At 38.4% G+C, this 20,083-nt stretch overlaps 1 protein-coding gene across 1 annotated transcript; it reads right to left on the bottom strand.

Moving 5' to 3' along the window:
* Positions 1–5,157: 5,157 nt before the first annotated feature.
* On the bottom strand, positions 5,158–15,967 carry LOC145683831 (uncharacterized). Its single transcript, XM_081755427.1, has 4 exons — positions 15,813–15,967; positions 9,325–9,496; positions 7,549–7,645; positions 5,158–5,270 (listed from the first exon to the last, which is right to left on the bottom strand). The coding sequence occupies exons 1-4, from the start codon at positions 15,942–15,944 to the stop codon at positions 5,225–5,227; spliced, it is 447 nt and encodes a 148-aa protein (XP_081611553.1). The 5' UTR covers positions 15,945–15,967; the 3' UTR covers positions 5,158–5,224.
* Positions 15,968–20,083: the final 4,116 nt, after the last annotated feature.

Raw genomic sequence — 20,083 nt, 5'->3', positions numbered from 1 at the left:
TTTGTGCCGTAATGTACCGCAAAAATTTTCGGTTGTACCATTTCCGGTACGAAATTTAAGGGATTTGAAGTCTCGGGCTGGGGAAACGGCAGCCCACCCACCTAATAATTTCAAAGCAAAATTAATGTCAATCGTTTGTGCTAGGTTTGTGCCTGAATATACCGCAAAAATTTCGTTTGTACAACTTCCGTTACGAAACTATAAGGGTTTTAAAGTGGGGGGTGCTGGAGAAACGGCAGACTCCAACCTTGGAATTTCGAAACAAAAGGTATGCCAATCGTTTGTGCTACGTTTGTGCCGGAATGTACCGCAAAAAAATTTCGTTTGTACCACTTCCGGTACGAAGTTAGGAGGGTTTTGAAGTAAAGGGGCTGCAGAAACGTAAGCTTGCAAACTTGGAATTTCGAAACAAAAACTATGCTAATCGTTTGTGCTACGTTTGTGCCGGAATGTACCGCAAAAAGTTTCGGTTGTACCACTTCCGGTACGAAGTTGTAAGGGTTTTAAGGTGGCGGGCTGGGGAAAGGGCAGCCCACCCTTAGAATTTCAAAGCAAAATTTATGTCAATCGTTTGTGCAATGTTTGTGACTGAATGTACCGCAAAAATTTTCGTTTCTACCACTTCCGATACGAAGTAATAATAGTTTTAAAGTGGGGGCTGGGGAAACGGCAGCCCCTTCACCTTGGAATTTCGAAACTAAACCTATGCCAATCCTTTGTGCAACGTTTGTGCCGGAATGTACCGCAAAAATTTTCGTTTGTACCACTTCCGGTACGAAGTTATAAGGGTTTTAAAGTGGGGGGGCTGGAGAAAGGGCAGCCTTCAAACTTGGAATATCGAAACAAAACCTATGCCAATCCTTTGTGCTACGTTTGTGCCGGAATGTACCGTAAACATTTTCGTATGTATCACTTACGGTACGAAGTTATTAGGGTTTTAAAGTGGGGGGCTGGAGAAACGGCAGCCCCCAAACTTCGAATTTCGAAACAAAAACTATGGCAATCGTTTGTGCTACGTTTGTGCCGAAATGTACCGCAAAAATTTTCATTTGTACCACTTCCGGTACGAAGTTATAAGGGTTTTAAAGTGAGGGGCTGGAGAAGCAGCAGCCTCCAAACTTGAAATTTCGAAACAAAACCTGTGGCAATCGTTTGTGCTACGTTTGTGCCGGAATGTACCGAAAAATTTTTGTTTGTACCACTTCCGGTACGAAGTTATAAGGGTTTTGAACTGGGCGCTGGGGAAACGGCAGCCTCCAACCTTGGAATTTCGTAACAAAACCTATGCCATTCGTGTATGCTACGTTTGTGCCGGAATGTGCCGGAAAAATTTTCATTTGTACCACTTACGGTACGAAGTTATAATAGTTTTAAAGTGGGGGGCTGGGGAAACGGCACCCCCGCACCTTGGAATTTCGAAACGAAACCTATGCCAATCGTTTGTGCTACGTTTGTGCCGGAATGTACCGCAATAATTTTCGTTTGTTGCACTTCCGGTACGAAGTTATAAGGGTTTGAAGTTGGGGGCTGGGGAAACGGCAGCCCCCCCACCTAGGAATTTTAAAACAAAATCTATGCCAATCGTTTGTGCTACGTTTGTGCCAGAATGTACCGCAAAAACTTTCGTTTGAACCACTTCCGGTACGAAGTTATAAGGGTCTTAAATTGGGGCGCTGGGGAAACGGCAGCCCCCACCTAAAAATTTCAAAACAAAACCTATGCCAATCGTTTGTGCTACGTTTGTGCCTGAATGTACCGCAAAAATTTTCAGTTGTACCACTTCCGGTACGAAATTGTAAGGGTTTTGAAGTGGCGGGCTGGGAAAACGGCAGCCCACCCACCTAATAATATCAAAGCAAAATTTATGTCAATCATTTGTGCTAGCTTTGTGCCTGAATGTACCGCAAAAATTTTCGTTTTTACAACTTCCGGTACGAAAATATAAGGGCTTTAAAGTGGGGGGGGGCTGGAGAAACGGCAGCCTCCAAACTTGAAATTTCGAAACAAAACCTATGGCAATCGTTTGTGCTACGTTTGTGCCGGAATGTACCGCAAAAATTTTCGTATGTACCACTTCCGGTACGAAGTTATAAGAGTTTCAAAGTGGGGGGCTGGAGAAACGGAAACCTCCAACCTTGGAATTTCGAAACAAAAAATATGCCAATCGTATGTGCTACGTTTGTGCCGGAATGTACCGCAAAAATTTTCGTTTGTACCACTTCCGGTACGAAGTTATACCCAGACAGCACAATGCACATACAGTATCCGTATAGTACATGTACAATTGCACGGATGCAACATGTGCATCATCTGTATAAATGCACGCCTGTACATGTGATGCACATATACATCACAAGTCCTATTCAACATCTTCACGTGCACAGGACATGTGCAGTGCACACGTCCTGCACAAATGATTTCCACGTTCCGCACAGTTGATTTACACGTTACACGTATTCGATTTACATGTAGTGCACAGGTGATTTACATCTAGGACAGCGGTGATTTACACGTAGCACACAGGTGATTTACACGCAGTACCCAGATGATTTACATGTAGGAAAGAGGGGATTTACATGTAGCACATAGGTGATTTACATGTACGATAGAGGTGATTTACACGCAATACCCAGGTGATTTACATGTAGGACAGAGGTTATTTACATGTAGAACACAGGTGATTTACACGCAGTAAATGCACAATTGCACGGATGCAACATGTGCATTATCTGTATAAATGCACGCCTGTACATGTGATGCACATAAGCGTCACAGGTCCTATTCAACATCTTCACGTGCACAGTACATGTGCAGTGCACACGTCCTGCACAAGTGATTTACGCCTTTCGCACAGTTGATTTACACGTAGCACGTATTTGATTTACATGAACGACAGAGGTGATTTACATGTAGTACATGTACAATTGCACGGATGCAACATGTGCATCATCTGTATAAATGTACGCCTGTACATGTGATGCACATAAGCGTCACAGGTCCTATTCAACATCTTCACGTGCACAGTACATGTGTATTGTACACGTCCTGCACAAGTGATTTACGCCTTCCGCACAGTTGATTTACACGTAGCACGTATTTGATTTACATGTAGGACAGAGGTGATTTACATGTAGTACATGTACAATTGCACGGATGCAACATGTGCATCATCTGTATAAATGTACGCCTGTACATGTGATGCACATAAGCGTCACAGGTTCTATTCAACATCTTCACGTGCACAGTACATGTGTAGTGTACACGTCCTGCACAAGTGATTTACGCCTTCCGCACAGTTGATTTACACGTAGCACGTATTTGATTTACATGTAGGACAGAGGTGATTTACATGTAGTACATGTACAATTGCACGGATGCTACATGTGCATCATCTGTATAAATGTACGCCTGTACATGTGATGCACATAAGCGTCACAGGTCCTATTCAACATCTTCACGTGCACAGTACATGTGCAGTGCACACGTCCTGCACAAGTGATTTACGCCTTTCGCACAGTTGATTTACACGTAGCACGTATTTGATTTACATGAACGACAGAGGTGATTTACATGTAGTACATGTACAATTGCACGGATGCAACATGTGCATCATCTGTATAAATGTACGCCTGTACATGTGATGCACATAAGCGTCACAGGTTCTATTCAACATCTTCGGATGCGCAATACCTACCATGCACACGTCCTGCACAAGTGATTTACACCTTCCGCACATTTGATTTACACGCAGTACCGAGAGGATTTTCATGTAGGACACAGGTGATTTCCTCGTAGTGTAGAGGTGATGTAAAAGCATATTAGAGATACAACGAAAAAAAAGGAGTTTATATATTTGGTGCCTTACGCAGTTCAAATACAACATTGTAAACGTCTTCTTGAAAAGTAACAGAGTTACATGTAACGAAAAAGCAATTATATACTTACCCAAAATTACTGACTCGTGCACTACTCTACCGCACCATTAACGTTCCAGGTCAGTAATCCCAAAGTTCTATATTCCAATCCCCCCCCCCTCAAAAGGCAGCTACAGCATATTCTCGTCACCTGAAGACGAGACAATATGGTACTCTGACGAAACTTTGTTTATCAGTAGCGTATATATTAACAAACCACTGTCACGAGCATTTAGACAATATTTTTCTTTCTTCCTACACATATATCATTATAGACTTTTCATTTTGCTATGCAGCATATTGGGTATCGTACCATTAGGGCCTGGAAGTTGAAGACCTTACCTAAAAAAATTTTTAAAAAGCCTAAACATATTAAGAAAATGACCTAAATTTGGAAAAAAATACTTAAAATATGATAAAATCAATAATGATACACTTAATGTGTATAATATTTAAATAATACACAATTCTGGTGATATGTTGAACAGAAAAAAAAATTGCAAATTTGCATTTTCGTCGCCCTGTTTCTGCTGTTCATTTTGAACTACTTGGAGGACAATCCTCACAAGCATCTACTGTCTGGTCATACCTACTATACCTGCTCCAGTCATTCAAGGGTTCCTATTGTCAGAGATTATTACAGAAAACTATGTTTAAGAGTTTCTAATTGAGAATGGGCAGCAAAACTGTAGTTGAAAAAAGGTCAAGTACCAAAACCAGCTGTTAAGACTTAAAGGGAAATGGGGACCAATAAGCCAAATATGACTTAAAACTAAGCATTTTCTGGCCTAAAATGACCCGAAATTAACATATATTATGGTGTTCCTCTTACCTTCGGGCACTTGGGAAAAACTATCTTTAACTTCCGACCCCTATATATGATACTGAAAATATTAAGAAAGAAAAAACTCATACTTGTCTGAATAATTAGGTTCTGAACTTATAAACAGTTGTGGTTTGCATACATATTTTTTTTCTTTTAATACAGTGCTTGGTTTGTCAACATAGCTTTTACATAGTATGATTTCATCAAAAGCCATCATGGAGCTATTTCAGATTTAAAATATATGCTTGATAAAGCAAAGTGGCCTCAACTCAATCACAAGTGAAACTAGATTTTAAACAAAATCCAAGTGCAAAAATGTTTATATATTCTATTAACCGTAACTTGGTGCAACTCCGCTGTAATTTTATGGAAATAGTAGGTATTACAACATTGATAACAACTGATTATATATATTTCTATACATTTATTTCTTATTAAATATAAAAAGTAATCTACAAGATGGTTGTAGTTTTTTTTCTTTCTTTTAATTTACTTTCTCCGATAAATCCTTGGCCTCAGTCCTCTGCATCCTGTAAAGAGAAGTTTTAAAAGTAATACAGTAAGTGCAGACACTAAGTCAATCTATTTAAACTAAATCACAGTCATATTCTTAGCATAGTTTGAGATTAAGAATTTAAATATGGTCCATCCAAATTATACATGCCATACCATTTTCTCCAGAAACAAAGCTAAAGACTACCATTTAAGCTCAATAAATCACCACCATCAGCATCTCTGAAATAAGATTTCTTAGGGTATTGAATCAATTCCAGTAAGAGTATTTAAATTAGCAATTTGAAAACGAGGCTGGCTTTTTATCGACAGGTGGCAATCCTGTGCAAACGTGTGTTGAAAACACTGGTAGAACATCTCATGAGTAAATGGTACTAAATGCACTGACCTTGAATGACATTGACAAGTGTGGGTTTAAGTACACGTAAAACTGAGTTATTACAACAGGAGTAAATGTATGAGCATGCTTGTTCACCCCGTGCTCATTCGTACGGACAGTGAAGGATGAGAATAAACTCAAGACTGGATGCAGTAAGAACTATGAGAAGTGAATTTGGTAGAGAAATTGAGGTGAATGTTCACGGATGATCGAAACACTACACTTCGAATGCCTTCTGAAAAGTTCAAAATGAAGACGAAAGCTGTGAGGCAACGCATAACGAAGAAAAATCTAGCACAAATGGAAGTTTTATGTTACCTAAGCTACGGGAAGTGGGTTGAAAGTAAGAAACAATATTCAGAGAAGCAAGCAAGATGAAAAAGATTTATTTTTGTGGCATGAACAACCAATAAAAACGTTGCCTTTTCCATATTATCAATTGTATATAAATGGCTGATCTCTACCACGTTATGCAAGATAGGCAGAAGTATATACAGTAGTGCACTCTGTATTCCTCTCTGCGAGCGGCCGAGGATGGTTTAGAGTATGAAATGCAAATAAGTTACGTACCTGCCCTTGAAATTATATTCATTTTCATACAAATTAAACGTTATAGGGGTTCAGATCCGACGGACTTCCTGTCAGTGCGCCCCTGACTTATATGACTCACAGTGAAACAAATTTATAAATCTTATTGCTATCAAGTACAATGGCATTATTAATAAATTTTTTTAGATATTCATATTTCAAGTCATGTTACTAGATACTGAGACACTGGAAGACTAAGTACTGCTTAAAATTTAACCCAAAATATGCAAAAACACAGTGGCAGATTTGTGTAAGAAAAAAAGATCCTATATCCTAGATAAGCGATCGGCAAAATCCATATTCTCTGTCTGCGTGCCTGTAAATCGAATAGTGCAATGACGGGACATCGGATTATCCTCCTTCCTAACTCAGCGTTGCAATCCTGACGTAAAGGTTTCTTCTTTTTTTCAACTAATATAATGTACATTTTGAATTTAAACAATACTAGTAAGATTCTTAAGAAACATTTCTTTTACTATCAATGAGTCAATTTCTTCTTATCATCAGGTGGTACAGTGTTCCACATAAATATCGCAACTCTATAGTAGTACAATACTTTAATTTATGCATTTGAAATCAATATTTCGCTGGTTACCTGCCTATCAGGCGTTAGTTTAAGGTTAGATTGATTATGCAGCAACCTGCAGAACATTGATTTCAAATGTATTGCATAAGATAAAATCTTAAAACTGTAGTCGAGTTGCGATATTTATATTGAACACTGTACAAGACGAAAAAAAATGAAATGTTCCTCTCTTTTCCGTCGATATTAACCTTTAAAAAAAAAGAAAAAGTTTGTTTGTGTCATATAAGTCTACAAATTTCTAATAGTTTGTAAAATACATAATCGTTCTCGCAGAATAAGAAAAAAGTCTTAAAGATCATGAAATCTCAAACACCCCCGAATCGCCCAGTTTTGTTCTAGTGTCCCCTTTGAAAATGAGAACGCCGCTGGAGAGCGTTAATATACACGTTGAGAATAGGTGCGTATAAATTATAGAGAATAAAGTTGAAAGAATGACTGCGTCAAAGGTTTTTTTTTCTGCTTATAAATTACCTACGAGAGCAAACACATTTTATACTCCGTTAGCTACTCGCACATATTTCAAGGTAAAAGCACAGTTCCGCACCTCCTTGCCCGCTAGGTCCCAAGTATGCAAAAATGTCCGCCCTGTTGCCGACTTCTGATGTAGATTATAGTGACAATTTAAAGCTTGGAGACCACTTGTTAACCGTTCTTATTTTGAAAACTGCTGCAAAATTGCATGTAAATATTAAAATAAAGGCTTACGAATACATGAAAACCAAACATCAGAGGTGATACGTACCTTCGTGACCTCCTTGTTTTGGCGTGGTGCAGCCAATCACTTATCGCTTCCCTGATTTGCTCCTCCGAACACTCAGGATATAATTTCTTTGCAGATGCTAGAAAAAAATGTACATATGACTATGTTGATATATATGAAATTATACATTCATTAGTAAACTTAAATCCTAAAATAAGAACATCAAAAGTGAGAAAGAGAAACCCTAACAACAATTTTGGTATGCAATCCTTTTCCGTCTGAATGATACCTTGGTAATGAGATATTTGCTGTATTTACGAGAGTATAATACTTCACGCAATTTTTATACGGAACAGATAAAGAAAAACTATTTCGCATACAGCATACAGAGAAGTTTATGCTCCGATTTTCCCCCCCTCCCACTGCCTCTCTGTATTGAAGATTACTGAAATTGTCATTCCCAGCAGTGAGTCACTCACCACACCAATGACTCCCCTCTCAATTTAATTGACATTTTTATCATTTGCAGCAATTGTCAGTGACTTTTTAAGTAAATAAAAAAGTGCAGTCATTACAAAGCATATACGACGTATGATATTTTCGTCTTACAAGTTTAAATAATGTGGGGAGAGGATTGGAAATATTTTGTGTGATCTGGAATTGAACCAACGGCCATGTTTCACATGCCTTTCAAAATTATTGTTTATAATGAGAATCATTGTTTTAAGGTAATAAAATTTGGAACAATTCAGCGGTATAATTGAGTAAATATAGTAGAATTTTATGGCTTCTACTAACGCCAGAAAAAGAACCTATCAAATTAAAAATTCCTCACTTATTGAAATAATTAAACATAACTGTACTCATCTCACTTTTCTTCTGTTTGTTTTGTTTTTGGTGGGGTCTGTGTTACTACAAACACTCAACTTACATTCTATTGCAAAACAGTATATTTTATATCAAAGAACAATTTGTTACTCAAAAAGAAACAATATACAGGGTGCTTCAGGAGGAAAGGTCAATAATTTGAGAGGCGGTCAGATTTGTCGACTACAACAATCAAGTTTACATAAACATATACGTTTTAAACCTTTGTTTCAGATATATCACTACATGAAGTTTAATGCATGGTGACAAGGGTACACTGCAATTATGTTGAAATGCGTACTGTGATACTATAAGACACGAGAATGGTAACTAATGTAAAGAGGACTGAGGAGGATACTACAGGATTAACACTACTCATAATTGGCACCAATGGTCCGCGGAAAACCAACATGCTTCATGCGAACAGTTACCAGATGGAACTTTCGTGTTGACAGTGCACCATACCTTCATCTTTTGCAAAATACTTTCCCTCCGTATTTGGAGGATAGTATTCTTTCTACGCATCATGTGATACCAAATGGACGGTGAACCGTTTTCACTCGACTATCACCCAGTGCCTTCACGCAAAATACTAGTCGTTGGATTGGATGTTTTGGGCTAGTCTAATGGCCACCTAGGCACCTGTTCTAACACCCTTGGGCTACTGTATGGGTGGTTGAAAGAAAAGGTGTACAGTGTTGGTAAATAACAGCGGGAACATAAAATTAATGAAACTGTTTCAACGTAACTCCAATGTACACATTTCCTTGTCCACATGTACCAAATTCATATAGTAATATCCCTGAAACAAAGTTTATATGGACTTCTTGTTCTGGACATGCTTGAGCACAACCTAATTATTGCCCTTTCCCAATAAACACCCTATAAACTATCAAGCATTGAAGACAATGCGATCACGATTAAAAAAAAAAATGCACAAAAAAATCTTACCAACAATAAACTTGTAGGTTTGTGTCTCCACAAACGACAGCTTCCTCACACAATTTATTCCCGACTTTCCTGTGAGGCTATACAGCTCAGCAACTTCATCCACCACGACACGACGAAGAATATTCTGTGCTAGTTGTTTTGGAGTTTTTCCACCACTCGCCAACATTTGAAACTGAAAGTAACATTGTATCGATTGTGCTGTGTTAATGCAGCGAAAAAATTTCATGCATATAAATAATATTTTTCAATATTTAGTTAATGTTAGAGCAAATAATCACCATAAATTATTTCTTGTGATTAAGTTATCTGCCAAGGTTACATATCTTTTATATGATGTGAAATGTGGTGGCAAAAATAAATCAGCAAATCTGATGAAAACTAGGATCCAATTTGGATAGATTAATACATCTTACTTTTAAACAATCAATGTTATTGGTAGTTTTTTTTTTTCAATGTTACTTTCGTTTGTTTGCTGAAGAAACCAACCTAGGAAATGCATTACATTTTTTGCCAACTCCACTGTTTTTACTTCATAGAGCATGTGGAGGAATGTAGTACTATCCGAGTTCCCATGATCGCTAAAGAAGATAATTCTTTAATGTGTGACTTTTTGAATGTGTCTTAATTCTGCAAATTTGATAAAATTATACATATACATAGTCAATATACACATACATTCTTAGTTGTTGAAAACTTTTTACACAATTTAACTTATAGAAAAAAACATGCATACGGATGAAACGTATTTAATAACTTCAAAATGTCAACTCTTACGACAATTTAGTATTCAGCACCAATGTTGTAAATGTCAAGTTTTTGTCTTACACATGAATATAGAAGCGAACAGTCAATATAAAAGTGAGCAGAAAGTGAAGTTTAATTTCAGAGCACAATAAGATAAATAACAGACACTCAATATTCTATTATTACAATGAAATAGTGAGAGTAGCAATATAAAAAGTATCATACAAACATCCCTTTCAAATTAATACAATTGCCATGACTTCAGAAAAATATGTATTTCGTAAATTCACAACCTTACTCATGCAAAGCGACGATTTTTTTTTTTTTTTTAATTTAATAAGTTAGAACACTGAAATAGAAGATTGACGGACTGTGCCATCAGTACTACTTTTAGTTGTTTATATTCACAATGAGGAGTATTAATGGTGCTATCTAGTAGGAAAAAAAATAACAATGGTAAATCTCATACAGGATGTACGCGAATCTGAACCTATAAAGTGGAGATAATCTATGTATCTCCGGAAAACTTAGGTCAAAGTTAGATCAAATTCAGTCACCAAAAATCGGGAGCATTCTGCTAGGGAGCGCTACATAACTAATTTCTGTGAAAACAATTTATTTTCTGAAATGTTATAAAGTCTATAAATGTCTACTCACGTAATATTGTCTTGGTTGCTCATTATAGGTAACTATTTCAGACTCCTGGATTTTTCACCTTTGTGCTCTAGAAAAGATACAACAGAGCTTCTAACAACATTGAGGATTTTCATTGACTTTCAATGGAAATCTTGAAGTTCCAGAAAGTTCTCGTCAGGACGTTTTCCGTGACCTTTTCAGGACGTTTTTACGAAACACTTTTATTTCCAGGGTTTCCAGGACGCGTGTGGACCTTGCATATTATGTACAGCAATATTGGAAGACGTTGGGATATGTTGGTGAATACCAACACACCTTAATGCCGAAACAATACTGCTGCACACACTGCTGAAAGAAAATGCTAACACAGCTTGCGTTACAAGAGTCTGGAGCACGGTAAGGTTCCTCAGCTAAGCTTCATTGAGGAAGAATAAGCACATAGGAAACAGAAAAAAAAATGAACAGAGGAGGATAGTAAAGAGCAATTTTTTTTAAAAAAAAGTAATAGTGAGGATTAGTGACTTGTCCCTTAAAAAATGCTATGACTTATTTAGCATATTGCTAATATGTAGCAACTTAAATCATCACTGGAACTGTCTTTGGCTTGTATTTTTAATAATGCAATCACTAAAAATATAGGAAATATAGGAGAAGATTAAAATATAGGACAAATATACACACATTTCCAAACAAATAAGAAAAAATAGGAAAAAGAGGACAGCTGGGAGCCCTGCATAACATCACTTAGGAACTAGTGTGTGCCTTATTCAAATATCCATGTTTCAGAATCGTGCGGCATTTGCGCATTAAAGCTTAGAGAGGCATTTCGGAAATGCTCCGGAAATTTGAAGTACTAATCAACTGCCTCTACAGAAATTGATGCGCAAATGCCGCACGATTCTGAAACGTGGATATTTGGATAGGACACATACTAGTTCCTATGTGACGCTTTGACCCGACCACGATTGGTCCCATAGTACTGGAGCCATGGATCCTTAAAGTTAATTTTCTCACGTTTTCGGTAGTGTAACACCTAACAGTTGTACAACGTATTTAGCGCCATACTAATATATATAAATTAACTGGCCCGTGTGGACAAATAATAAATATCTCATGGCGTTTGTCGTATACATAATTAAAAACTTCCTATTAGTTTCCAAAAATAGCGGAAAAATTATAGTATGTAGATACGACCTAGTTTCCCACATTTAAGAAAATGAAAGTATTATGAAAGAAAACACTTCAATTTTTACCATATCTTTCTTACATATTACTACACAGTTATTTCGCGTCAAATCACATTTGTAATATGCTCAAATTTAAATTTTGTGTGTTCTCAAAACAAGTTTTAAAGTCAAATCTAGCACACACAATCCATTTACATTATTGTGGACAATTTAGTTTCAATTCACTATTTGGGATGCGCGGTGGCTCAGTGGTAGAGCGTTCACCTCTGGTGCTTGGGGTCCCGGGTTCGATCCCAGCCCCCGCCAAGTGAGCTTTGTGGTGGACAAACACCGTGCTCGTGGGTTTTCTCGGGGTACTCCCGTTTTCTCCCACTTTCTTCATTCCACCATTTTACTCATCTCTCATTATCACCGTCTCCTTTAGCCTAACCGGCATAACCGTGGGACGTAAAACTCAAAGATTTCATTTCATTTTTTCAATTCACTATTTACAAAGATTCATAAGTGACTATGAAAAATTTAATAGCAGTGAAGGAAAAAATATCCTAACTAGATAACACTCATAAATCATTCAAACTCAGCTCTTTTTTGATAAGATTGTGCTTTTTCTCGTACTACTTTATTTTTTGTAAGAATCTACATAACGGGTTAAAGACATGACTGAACAGAGCTTTGATTTTTTTGTGAAGTGCAAATTTCGTGCATTATTACAGAGAGAGAGAGAGAGAGAGAGAGAGAGAGAGAAAATGACAATAGCATAACAGACAACAGGGCGCAAAATTTCAAAGTCAGACTCACTCGCCAATACAAAAATGATGGTCGCCAGTATCTCTCACGTACAAATTATGAGAGGTCCCCCTCCCATGGTCCTTGGTTTGACAAAGAGATTGCATTCGGGCATAAAATTTGAAACCAAGTTATCTATTCTAGGCACTGGGCTATCCCCCAGCTGTTCTAGCTTCAAAGACATCCAAGAGAAATTGTCCATTTGGACACGAAACCGGGGTTAACTGGTCACAAATGTGATTGCCGACTCACTCACGAAGGACTCTTGATAAAAATACGTTGTACTGATCTTTACATAAGCTTGCTTGTTAATAGCTATAATTGTCAAGAGTAGGGATGGCCAGAACCGGTTCCTGTTGGAACAGTTTTTCGGGTCTGAACGGATCCGGTTCTAGAAGATCCGGTTCAACAACCGGTTTTTCGAGGTCTGTAACCGGTTCTGGAACTGGGTTTTCGGATCCAGGTCTGGAACCGAAACTTTGTGACGATCCCTACACTAAACACGAGCTGCTGGAAGGCTGTGAACAGTGTGCTAGATGAAATGGTGGAAGCGACAGGCAGGCACCCAGGTGGCGGCCGCTTGTCTCATTTAGCTAAATTAACTGGGTAACTGGCAAACTTAATGGTTAAACAGGCAAATTGGCCAACTCATTTGGCTAAACACTCACTGGTGGACCAAAATAAAAACAAAAAACACTGGTGGACCAAAATAAAAACAAAAAAAAAAACTGGTGGACCAAAATTGTTTTCTGGGGGCACAAGAGAGTTTGGGCGGGGAGAGCACAAGCGCATGGTCCTCTTTGCAGTGTTTTGAAGGTGAAATTTGTGGCTCCTTTACGGGTCTTTGAGGGCTTTCGGATCCAAGTCTGAAACCGGTTCCTAAGAACCGGTTCTGGAACCGGAACTTTGTGGCCATCCCTAGTCAAGAGTCATTTCAGAAGGACTAAAAGACAAACAGTTACACAAGTAAAAACATTATACAGAATTATATATATAAATCGGGAAACTCCATTGGGAAAATCCTGTTATTTAAATGTATTTGTGTGTAAAATTTGAAGGTCAACATATCATAATCACTAGGCTAAAACTGAGGTATTAAATTAAAAATTGGGTATGTAGATATTCAATAAAATTAAAACAAAGTGAAATCCAAGCTGATGTTGGAAGCTACGTAGGCAGTTCATAAATTTTGCCAATTTCTATCAATATGTTTAAGCAGCCTTGGCTTCTTTATAAAACAAGTAGAAATATATAACTTGGTTTCATTTCGTATGTTTAGGCTTAAATTCCTTATGAAATACCAACGTTATCACGGAGAAGACTTTCGCTTAAAGAGACACCTCGAATTGCCTCTTGCTTTACACCTGAAAAATGGACCGAGAATTGAACACGGGACCCCTCGATTAAAAGGTGAAAAGTAGATAAACGTAATGCGGATGGTTTGATATGTGGAAACGTCACCATAAAGTTCACACGATTTAAACATTTTTTTTCTTTCTTGTTTAAACCATTTTTTTTTTCTGAAAAACCAGCTGGTTTAAACCAACCCTGCCTCGCAGAGTTATCTTTTGTGAAGTAAGTCACAGTGGAGATGTTACATGTGAGACCTACAGTAAAGAGTTGCCCTTAAGCTATATCCTGAATCAATTCGATCTATATTCAGATATCCTTTTTAAATATTGCATGTTGCAGTAAGGTCTTCAAAAAAATGCTTGTATGGGTTCACTCGAGCAGGCGGTTCTACCGAAAACAAAATTTATAGGTAAAATACGATGTGAAACACTTTTCGTAAAAGAAGCAGAGTGTAAATATAAGTAATTTCTGTCAGTGGATATCATATTGAAATACATTTTCAATGGTAGTGAACGTATTCTACATGTAACTATTTACTGAAGCGGAAGAATACAAGAATGCGAAGAAGGTGAAAATAAACTGATGGAAAGTTCCGTTCGTGTTAGCAATGGACGACTGCGATAGATATAATGTATGCATACGATTAGAGAGCGTCGATACGTGTGATAAAGAGCGTCGTATTATAGTTTTTCAAGCGTCATGGTAAGTGTAGAAAAGTAAAAATTCAGAGCATACGAATTTCTCCTCGCAGCAGACCATTTGTACGCGGGAAAGCAGTGAAGCCATTTTGAAATTAAGAATTACTACTATTATATAAGTGCTTTTGAAGGTAAAAATTATTGCAGATATTTAATGTATGTTTTCACTATCCTCGTTTATGCGTATGCCCTTGTTGCTGACCCGCCTGCTCCCTACGAACGCACCCCTTTGATCCGCTCGGGCCTCCTGCTGCGCTCCTGCCCTGATTCGGTTAGATAGCATTCGTGCTTTTTAGTGGCCACCTAGACAAGTTGGTTCGTGGTTTATGCATTAGCTCCTCATTTAGTGCATGTTCTGCAAAAAGAAACCGGAAAATGCAATAAATGCGTGTAAATTTCATAGAACCGTTTGCTCGAGTAATGCCTTTATACCTTTCTTAAAAGATGGCTCAAGAAAAATACATGCATACGATCAGGTTCTATTTTAACGGCAAGGTTCTTGATTACTGGTCCCTTCCAATTGAGCAGTAATAAAGACAGAAAACAACGTGCCCTGCGGGGTTCTAACGCGCCTTCACTCGCTAACGCTCGCTCGGCAATACTGTATAAGTTAAATGCATAAACTTAGTACAGAAAGAAACCTACCCAGCTACTAATCTATATGGGGGACCAGTAATCTAGAACCTTCCCTATTTTAACTATTACCCCTAATTCCCATTCTGGATTTGGTAATGATACTAGCATACCTTGATTTGATTGTAAATTATCTCGGAGGTTCTGCCGTTGGAACACTACCTCCTTTCAAATGTAGGGTTATGTATGCATAATTTATTTCATGTTAAAAGGACTACGTGATAATGACTCTTGCAGATCTTTCTTTAAAGAGATGCAAATCATGACAGTGCCTTCAATGTATATCTATAGCTTCAATGTCCCCTCCAAAAACATAAAATGTCAACTAATAAATACTGCTTGAGAAGAACAGGATGCATGTGTATACGGCAACATTAACACCAGTTTTATTATTTAAACGGGTGCTTTATTAAATTTTACAAATTACAGTAAAATTAAGTTCATCACTCACCTGATTATAATATAATGTTGAATTCTTCGCCTTCAACAACATTGGACAAACACCACCACACCACAGCTCGTACCCGACCACACAAATAAGCGCGCCGTGCATGGCTAATACACAGCTCCAACCAGTGCGCATGCGTGATTCGAAATAAAAATTAAATTAATAACTAGTAGAGAAAAATAATATTTTACTTCCAAACAATAATAATCTTATTAAGATTATTATATTTACATATCTTTTTGTATGTATATAATCAGACACATGTCTATTCGGTTCTCACGTCATTTATTACATCAAAGCGAACACTGCACATTTTTTATGCTACTGAGAGAGCCTATTTATAGCGTGTCGATTTATCTGATTGAATATTTATTCCAATGTACTTAAGCCTTCGAAAAATGCAGGTTACATTATATTGTTTATTTAGAATGAGTAATATAATAATTTTTAAAAAATTGAACTTTCAATTAAAAATACTATAGCCATATTTAATGTAAATATTAGCAGAATGAAACTAAATACACTTGCACGGTATTACGAATGTGTCATACACATGTGCAGTAGCTGTGCAAATGCACATGTGCACACAACGGCTTAAGCACGGGTTATATAAATGTGTACTGCATCCACGCAAATGCACATGTGTACATAACGGCTTAAGCACAGGTTATATAAATGTGTGCTTCATCCATGCTAATGCACATGTGCACATGCACTTCTTAATCACGGGTTATGTGCGTGTGCATCATCCACACAACTGCATATGTGCACATAACGGCTTAAGCACGAGATATACAAATCTGAGCTTCATCCATGATAATGCACATGTGCACGTGCACTTCTTAATCACGGGTTATGTACGTGTGCCTCATCTATGCAAATGCACATGTGCATATAACGGCTTAATGACGGGTTATATAAATGCGTTTTTCATCCATGCTAATGCACTTGTGCACATGCACTTCTTAATCACTGGTTATGTACGTGTGCCTCATCCACGCAAATGCACATGTGCACATAACGGCTTAAGCACGTCTTATATAAATGCGTTTTAAATCCATGCAAATGCAAATGTGCACGTGCACTTCTTAATCACAGGATATGTGCGTGTGTTTCATCTACGCAAATGCACATGTGTATATAACGGCTTAAGCACGGGTTATATAAATGTGTGCTTCATACATGCAAGTGCACATGTGTACATGCACTTGTTAATGACTGGTTATGTACGTGTGCCTATTCTACGCAAGTGCACACGTGCATATAAAGCTTAAGCACGGCTTATATAAATGTGTGCTTCATGATAATGCACATATGCACGTGCACTTCTTAATCACTGGTTATATATATATATAAATGTGTGCTTCATCCATGCTAATGCACATGTGCACGTGCACTTCTTAATCACGGATTATGTGCGTGTGCTTCATCTACGCAAATGCATATGTGCACATAGCGGCTTAGGTACGGGTGATATAAATGTGTGCTTCATCCATGCAAGTGCACATGTGCACGTGCACTTCTTAATAACTGGTTATGCGCGTGTGTCTATTCTACGCAAATGCACATATGCACGAAACAGCTTAAGCACGGGTTATATACATGTGTGCTTCATCCATGCAATTGCACATGTGCACATACATGACTTAGTCACGGATTATGTGCGTGTGCTTCATCCACGCAAATGCACATGTGCATATCACGTCTTATGCACGGGTTATATAAATGTGTGTTTCATCCATGCTAATGCACATGTGCACGTGCACTTCTTAATCACGGGTTATGTGCGTGTGTTTCATCTACGCAAATGCACATGTGTACATAACGGCTTAAGCACGGGTTATGTAAGTGTGTGCTTTATCCATGCAAGTGCACATGTGTACATGCACTTGTTAATCACTGGTTATGTACGTGTGCCTATTCTACACAAATGCACACGTGCATATAGCGGCTTAAGCGCGTGTTATATAATGTTTTTCATCCATGGAAATGCACATGTGCACGTGCACTTCTTAATCACGGGTTATGTACGTGTGCAGCATCCACACAAATGCACATGTGCATATCACGGCTTATGCACGGATTATATAAATGTGTGTTTCATCCATGCAAGTGCACATGTGCACATGCACGACTTAATCACGGGTTATGTGGGTGTGTTTCATTTACGCTAATGTACATGTGCACATAACGGCTTAAGCACGGGTTATATAAATGTGTGTTTCCTCCATGCAGGTGCACATGTATACATGCACGACTTAATCACGGGTTATGTGCGTGTGCTTCATCCACGCAAATGCACATGTGTGTTTGCCCGGGTTCTGTATGTGTGCTTCATCCACGCAAATTCACATGTACGGCTTAAGCACGGGTTATGTATGTATGCATCATCCACACAAATGAACATGTGCATATGTACGGCTTATGCATGGAAAGTGCACATGTGCCGTACAGGTACGTGTTGTCTGGGTATAAGGGTTTAGAAGTGGAGGGGCAGCAGAAACGGAAGCTTGCAACCTTGGAATTTCGAAAAAAAAACTATGCTAATTATTTGTGCTACGTTTGTGCCGGAATGTACCGCAAAAATTTTCGCTTGTACCACTTCCGGTACGCAGTTATAAAGGTTTTGAAGTGGGTTCTGGGGAAACGGCAGCCCCCACCTAGGAATTTCAAACAAATTCTATCTCAATCGTTTGTGCTATGCTTGTGCCTTAATGTACCGCAAAAATTTTCGTTTGTACCACTTCCGGTACGAAGTTATAATCGTTTTGAAGTGGAGGGGCTGCAGAAACGAAAGCCTGCAACCTTGGAATTTCGAAATAAACACTATGCTAATCGTTTGTTCTACGTTTGTGCCGGAATGTACCGCAAAAATTTTCGGTTGTACCATTTCCGGTACGAAATTTAAGGGATTTGAAGTGGCGGGCTGGGGAAACGGCAGCCCACCTACCTAATAATTTCAAAGCAAAATTAATGTCAATCGTTTGTGCTAAGTTTGTGCATGAATATACCGCAAAAATTTCGTTTGTACAACTTCCGTTACGAAACTATAAGGGTTTTAAAGTGGGGGGTGCTGGAGAAACGGCAGACTCCAACCTTGGAATTTCGAAACAAAAGGTATGCCAATCGTTTGTGCTACGTTTGTGCCGGAATGTACCGCAAAAAATTTTCGTTTGTACCACTTCCGGTACGAAGTTAGGAGGGTTTTGAAGTAAAGGGGCTGCAGAAACGTAAGCTTGCAAACTTGGAATTTCGAAACAAAAACTATGCTAATCGTTTGTGCTACGTTTGTGCCGGAATGTACCGCAAAAATTTTCGGTTGTACCACTTCCGGTACGAAGTTGTAAGGGTTTTAAGGTGGCGGGCTGGGGAAAGGGCAGCCCACCCTTAGAATTTCAAAGCAAAATTTATGTCAATCGTTTGTGCAATGTTTGTGACTGAATGTACCGCAAAAATTTTCGTTTGTACCACTTCCGATACGAAGTAATAATAGTTTTAAAGTGGGGGCTGGGGAAACGGCAGCCCCTCCACCTTGGAATTTCGAAACTAAACCTATGCCAATCCTTTGTGCAACGTTTGTGCCGGAATGTATCGCAAAAATTTTCGTTTGTACCACTTCCGGTACGAAGTTATAAGGGTTTTAAAGTGGGGGGGCTGGAGAAAGGGCAGCCATCAAACTTGGAATATCGAAACAAAACCTATGCCAATCCTTTGTGCTACGTTTGTGCCGGAATGTAACGTAAACATTTTCGTATGTATCACTTACGGTATGAAGTTATTAGGGTTTTAAAGTGGGGGGCTGGAGAAACGGCAGCCCCCAAACTTGGAATTTCGAAACAAAAACTATGGCAATCGTTTGTGCTACGTTTGTGCCGAAATGTACCGCAAAAATTTTCATTTGTACCACTTCCGGTACGAATTTATAAGGGTTTTAAAGTGAGGGGCTGGAGAAGCAGCAGCCTCCAAACTTGGAATTTCGAAACAAAACCTGTGGCAATCGTTTGTGCTACGTTTCTGCCGGAATGTACCGAAAAATTTTTGTTTGTAACACTTCCGGTAAGAAGTTATAAGGGTTTTGAAGTGGGGGCTGGGGAAACGGCAGCCTCCAACCCTGGAATTTCGAAACAAACCCTATGCCATTCGTGTATGCTACGATTGTGCTGGAATGTGCCGAAAAAATTTTCATTTGTACCACTTCCGGTACGAACTTATAATAGTTTTAAAGTGGAGGGCTGGGGAAACGGCACCCCCGCACCTTGGAATTTCAAAACGAA

This window comes from Thermobia domestica, chromosome 4 (genome assembly GCF_964235325.1).
Source record: "Thermobia domestica chromosome 4, izTheDome1.hap1.1, whole genome shotgun sequence".
Taxonomy (NCBI): Eukaryota; Metazoa; Arthropoda; class Insecta; order Zygentoma; family Lepismatidae; genus Thermobia; species Thermobia domestica.
Note: the sequence above shows the minus strand (reverse complement) of the source record. Positions and strands in the feature narration are given on the sequence as shown.